The sequence below is a fragment of the Sitophilus oryzae genome, unplaced genomic scaffold, assembly GCF_002938485.1.
Source record: "Sitophilus oryzae breed Bouriz unplaced genomic scaffold, Soryzae_2.0 scaffold_1011_pilon_pilon, whole genome shotgun sequence".
Taxonomy (NCBI): Eukaryota; Metazoa; Arthropoda; class Insecta; order Coleoptera; family Curculionidae; genus Sitophilus; species Sitophilus oryzae.
Genome location: NW_022145629.1, coordinates 108,152 through 114,592, shown reverse-complemented (window position 1 = coordinate 114,592; position 6,441 = coordinate 108,152). Strand labels below are relative to the sequence as shown.

The 6,441-nt window shown below is 32.3% G+C and overlaps 1 protein-coding gene across 1 annotated transcript; it reads right to left on the bottom strand.

The window, feature by feature from the left end:
* Window positions 1-319: 319 nt before the first annotated feature.
* On the bottom strand, window positions 320-970 carry LOC115874164 (craniofacial development protein 2-like). Its single transcript, XM_030889271.1, has one exon. The coding sequence runs from the start codon at window positions 968-970 to the stop codon at window positions 320-322; it is 651 nt and encodes a 216-aa protein (XP_030745131.1).
* Window positions 971-6,441: the final 5,471 nt, after the last annotated feature.

The window sequence follows — 6,441 nt, the reverse complement described above, 5'->3', positions numbered from 1 at the left end:
TTTAATCTTTTCCCATGTGCCATCTGAGATCCATGGCTTTTTAATATGTCTCTGATATCCGAGGTTTTCTTCGGCAATCTTTTGAAGGCTTTCTTTCACTTCTTCCCATTTCTCTTCTATATTTACAGTTGAATTATCGATGTTTATTTCTTCTATCTGGTGCTTTATTTGGTTTTGAATGTTAGGAGAAGCCAGTCGACGAAGATCGAATTTACGTCTTAGCGGTTGTGTTTTCCGAATCTTTGCAATTTTAATTTTATTTGAGCAATCAGTAGATAATGATCACTGTTAATGTCTGCTCCCTCTGTACGCTCTTACATCAAAAAAGTGAGTTTCTCCACTTCCGGCTAATTAAAAAGTGATCAATTTGGTTTGTTGTGTGCCCATCTGGCGATTTCCATGTAGCTTTATGGACTACGTTATGAGGAAAAAGTGTGCCTCCGATAGTTAGTTGGTAATTAGAGCACATTCCCAGCAGTCTATCGCCGTTATTGTTTCGATTGCCTAATCCGTGTTTTCCCATTATATCTTCAGAATTGCGGTTATCACTTCCAACTTTGGCGTTAAAGTCTCCCATCACGATCATCATGTCTGATTTTTTTATCGCATTAAGGGTAGTGTTCAATGTTTCATAAAATATGTCTTTGTCTTCATCGGTGGAGGGTTCAGTTGGAGCATAGCACTGTACAATTGTAAGATTTCTGACTTTGGTTTTGAATCTTGCTATCAGGATTCTGTCATTTATTGGTTTCCATTCTATAAGGCTTTTGGTGAGGTTTTTAGTTATGAGAAGAGCCACTCCGTTTGCATGTTTTTCATTAGGTGGTTTACCAGAGTATAATAGTAATTCTCCTGAGGCTGAGTGATGTTCTCCAAAGCCGTTCCAACGCGACTCGCATATTCCCAAAATATCTAGACGATAATTGTCCATTTCATGAATGATTTGTGCCAAACGAGTCGCTTCCAGCATAGTTTTGACGTTTCAATTACCAATTCTTGTCCGTTTTTTCGCGCCAATGTTCGTCATCGTAAGATCAATCCGGTTTGCTCTCTTTTCAGTTTCAGGAATCAATAGTTTTAAGAAAAACCTGGCTTGAGCGACGCTATTTAGTGCGTGCAGGTCTTAGGGCTATACCGCCCATACTCGGTCGTCAGAGCCTCGTTTGCGAACACAGGGTGTACCAAGTCCATTTCTAGACAGTGGGTGAGGTTGACATTTGGGTAAAAGAGGCTTTATGTTGCGCTTCATTACCCCATTAACACCCCGACATTTACCTATTATATATTTTGACGCAACTGGGACGGTAGTTCGAAAGCCATTCACTTCTATCGGCATGAAGCGTATTTATTTATATTCAGCTGTTATTCCGACGAAGGCAGCTGGAAGAATAGTTCCAATATTTGAGATGGTTTCTTCGTCACATTATGCCAAAACCATTTTTAAATTATTTTATGATTTTAGAGTTTTTTGCGAAGAAAATGGTAAATGGCCAATGTTCGGAGCAATTGTAACAGATTTCAGTTTTGCAAATCTACATGCAATTTGCAACGGCTGTAATAAAATGGATTTATTATCATATTTAAAAATGTGTTTTGATATCTCTAAAAAGATCATTAAATATCCCGACGATCTAATATCCATACATTTGTGTTGTGCTCATTTCATGAAAATGATTTCAAAACATATCAATGACTGTTTTAAAAATAAAATTCATGGCAGCTTAATTAAAGACTTAATAGCACTTTGTATTAAATTAAATAACATAAATGATATATCAGTGTGGTTCTTCAACATTTACATAATGTTAATGACACCTCATTTTGACGCCACAGTCAAAAATGCCTATACAAAATTGTCAACTATGTCTAATCAAATAAATTGTAATAATATAAGTTGTAATACCCATATAGAAACAGAGGAAATGCATATTGAGGCTACAGATCCTTTATTTAAGAAAAGCCCGTTTTATATTTACTTTAAGAAAATAATAGACTCGATTAATTTAACAACTAATGGCCCAACAAATCCGTTTCAAAATAGTAAATTTTTTAATATTATTTTAAATAATTATATACCATATTTGCCTTTGTGGTCGGGACTAATGATCAGAAGGTGTTATGAAAAAAATCGCCTAAGCAATTCTTATGTTGAAAATTATTTTTTACAACTGAAAAGTAATATTTTGGAAAATGAAAAAAATTTAAAAATATCCAGATTCCTTAGAAAATCTAGAGAACATGTCTTGGCAGTATTTAAAGAGCAGGATATTTACATTCCTAAATCCAGACTATCAGTTCAGAAAAGAAAGTTTAAATTTGACGAAACAGAAGCCCAAGAAACGTGGATAAAAGACCTTGTTCGGTAAAAAAACATTTTATGGGAAATTATTTAAAACCACTGAAAAAAGAGTCTTCGTCTATTTTGCTATTGAAGGATGAAGACGATATTTTTGATTTAGAATATTGTTTATACTGTCATCATGGCAGATTAAATGAAACAGTTTCTTGGGTGCAATGTGATAAGTGCAAAGGATGGATTCATCAAATATGTGAAACTGAGATGGATAAATCGTTTAGTGGAGCGTTTACGTGTAAATTATGTGTAAATACCAACTCACCTATACCCTTAGAAAATGTGGATACGAACTTTGGTGAAAAATGGTTATATCAAATTCGGCAGAACGGTTGCACTTAGAAGATAAAGAATCTAATGAAAATAGAGATAAACTATTAACTTCGTCCAACTTTGGACGGGTGTCTTATTTTAAAAAAGAAAAAGCTGAAGAAAAATTATGTAAAGAAATACTGAGCGACAGGAATATAACACGCACTTCATCCATGAAATATGAAATAGACAATAAACAGAGAGCAATAAATTTATATCAAGACAAAACGGGATGCTTAGTGAAAAAATCCGATTTATTTATATATAATCATATTAAGTATTTAGCGGGTTCTCCTGACGGACTTGTTGGTAGAGATGGCATTATTGAAATCAAATGCCCATTAAAAGCAAAAGAATTATCCTTAATGGAGGCAAAACTTGAGTACTTACAAGATGATGGAAAACTTAAAACGTCACATTACTATTATTTCCATATTCAGGGTTTACTAGAAATATGCAACAGACCATGGTGCGATTTTACTGTATTAGCACAAAATAATATCTATATTCAAAGAGTTTATAGGAGCAAAGAGTTTTGGCTTAATTTACTTCCAAAATTAAAAGAATTTTATTTATTTTATTATATACCGTTTTTAGTAAAACCAAACAATAAATTATCCATAAAAAATCGTAGATGGACAACGATAAATAAAATTATATTTTTAAATAACAAATTGATCAACGACACAGTATTTTACAAATCGTTACGATGTGGTAGAGATTATGTAGTAGCTACATACAATTTTAATCTCAATATAAATGAATTTAAAAATCTAATTTTTTCTTTGACCTTTTGTATATTTATTTGGGATTTATCCTTGGTTTTAGGCCAGTAATTTAAAACATAATAATTAAAAGTTGTTTTTATTTTTTACGTACGTTTCGACCATTCTTAGGTCTTCTTCAGAAAATTATAATTATTATCAAATACATATACACATAACAATATAAAATCACTATAAAAAATTTAATTAAGTATTACACATAACATATTAAAAACAAACAACCACATTACTAGTACATGTCAGACTCTAAAAAAAATAATGAAAAGAAATGATTTTTTTTAGAGTATGACATGTACTAGTAATGTGGTTGTTTGTTTTTAATATGTTATGTGTAATACTTAATTAAATTTTATAATGATTTTATATTGTTATGTGTATATGTATTTGATAATAATTATAATTTTCTGAAGAAGACCTAAGAATGGTCGAAACGTACGTAAAAAATAAAAACAACTTTTAATTATAAATGAATTAAGATATTCAGATTTCGATTCATTATCCGGAGAACAATGGCTAACAATTAGCTGCTGACGAAAATACCGAAAACTAAATCGATCAAGAACACGCCACTGGGGGATTATTATTAGACTAGTGGGCCTCTATAATCCCTGAAATTTTGATCTTGTTAGTATACGCAGTTTTCGAGAAAATAGGAAAAACGGTATAAACAAATTAGCTGCTGACGAAAATACCGAAAACTAAATCGATCAAGAACACGCCACTGGGGGATTATTATTAGTCTACTGGGCCTCTATAATCCCTGAAATTTTGATCTTGTTAGTATACGCAGTTTTCGAGAAAATCGGAAAAATGGTATAAACAAATTAGCTGCTGACGAAAATACCGAAAACTAAATCGATCAAGAACACGCCACTGGGGGATTATTATTAATCTAGTGGACCCCTATAATCCCTGAAATTTTGATCTTGTTAGTATACGCAGTTTTCGAGAAAATCGGAAAAACGGTATAAACACATTAGCTGCTGACGAAAATACCGAAAACTAAATCGATCAAGAACACGCGACTGGGTGATTATTATTAGTCTAGTGGACCCCTATAATCCCTGAAATTTTGATCTTGTTAGTATACGCAGTTTTCGAGAAAATCGGAAAAACGGTATAAACAAATTAGCTGCTGACGAAAATACCGAAAACTAAATCGATCAAGAACACGCCACTGGGGGATTATTATTAGTCTAGTGGGCCTCTATAATCCCTGAAATTTTGATCTTGTTAGTATACGCAGTTTTCGAGAAAATCGGAAAAACGGTATAAACACATTAGCTGCTGACGAAAATACCGAAAACTAAATCGATCAAGAACACGCGACTGGGTGATTATTATTAGTCTAGTGGACCCCTATAATCCCTGAAATTTTGATCTTGTTAGTATACGCAGTTTTCGAGAAAATCGGAAAAACGGTATAAACAAATTAGCTGCTGACGAAAATACCGAAAACTAAATCGATCAAGAACACGCCACTGGGGGATTATTATTAGTCTAGTGGGCCTCTATAATCCCTGAAATTTTGATCTTGTTAGTATACGCAGTTTTCGAGAAAATCGGAAAAACGGTATAAACCATAGACTTAAAATAAAATATAGACTGAGCATCTCATTCATAAATAGCTGGAACATGCGGTCAGACAACATCTTGTTATTGTTGTGTTATTGTTTTAGGTTATAACGAGTGCGACACGAGCGATAGATAGGTTGTCTCTGTCGTAACGGTCGTTCCCTGACGACTCTGCCGAGAAACACAACACTGTCTTTCGTTTCTCAAGTACACCTGAACTCTCCGTCTCATAGCCGGGTAATTTTTTTATTTTAATGAAGCTATAATTAAATTAAAAATATATCGTATTTAAACATTTTTATATTTTATTAAGATTTAGGACAGGTTTTTTAAATAAAAGTTTTAGAAAAAACGTCTTAGAGTCCAAAAAGGATAAAAATAATAAAATACACGTTATAGAAGAAATTTTATAATCGAAATTATGTAATTTTTGAAATTAATAATAAATTATTAATTTTAGTCAAACATTTACAACCCCTAATATTAATCAAAACAGGATCTATTCCACAGATATAATAGAGTCGGCGACAGGGAGAGAAAAAAAAATATGATTGTTGTAATGTTTTTTCTGGTTAAGTGATGTCTTATGTAAATTAGAGAAAACATAAATCTGTTCCATTAAAGCAAGGAAGATGATAGGAAGTGGATAAAATGAATACTACATTTATTTAACTCGGTACTGTCTTTATTATACCGGGTGCGTCCAAAAGTGGCTCAACCCCATAATTTTTTTATATTTTCAAATAAAAAAACAAGATTTAGTATGTTAGTATATGACATAAATTAGGATTGATTGACGCATTCAATTGTTTTTGGTCACTTTCTGTTTCACCGGAAATGACTATAACTTTTAATTTTTAAACGGCACCCTCGGTATATTTCTACTTTATTTGATAGAAAATGACACTCTGAATAGAATGACATATCATATGTCAACTTTTGACACTTTCGCATATGGTTTAATTGTAATTGTAACACGTGGTTCATAACGACAATTTGACTCGAAATACCAAGTGTGTGGTATCAATATATTCATAAAAAAATGCTTTTTCCAAATATGCTAACGAGTCACCCTTGTTCCATTTGAAAAAATTGACATATGTATGATTAAAAATATGATTTGTACATCTTTTAATCGGCCTAGACAAGACACGAAACCCATTAGACGATCAAAACTATTTTTCCAAGGCTCCTTGATTAAAACTTAGTGTTTTTAACAACACCATGGCACCCTGGATTGAAATTTATAATACGATTTGTTTTTAAGCGACAATGTCAAAAGTTGACATATGATATGTCATTCTATTCAGAATTCTATTATCATTTTCTATCGAATAAAGTAGAAATATACCGAGGGTGCCTTTAAAAATCAAAAGATGTAATCATTTCGGTGAAACAGAAAGAGACCAAAAACAA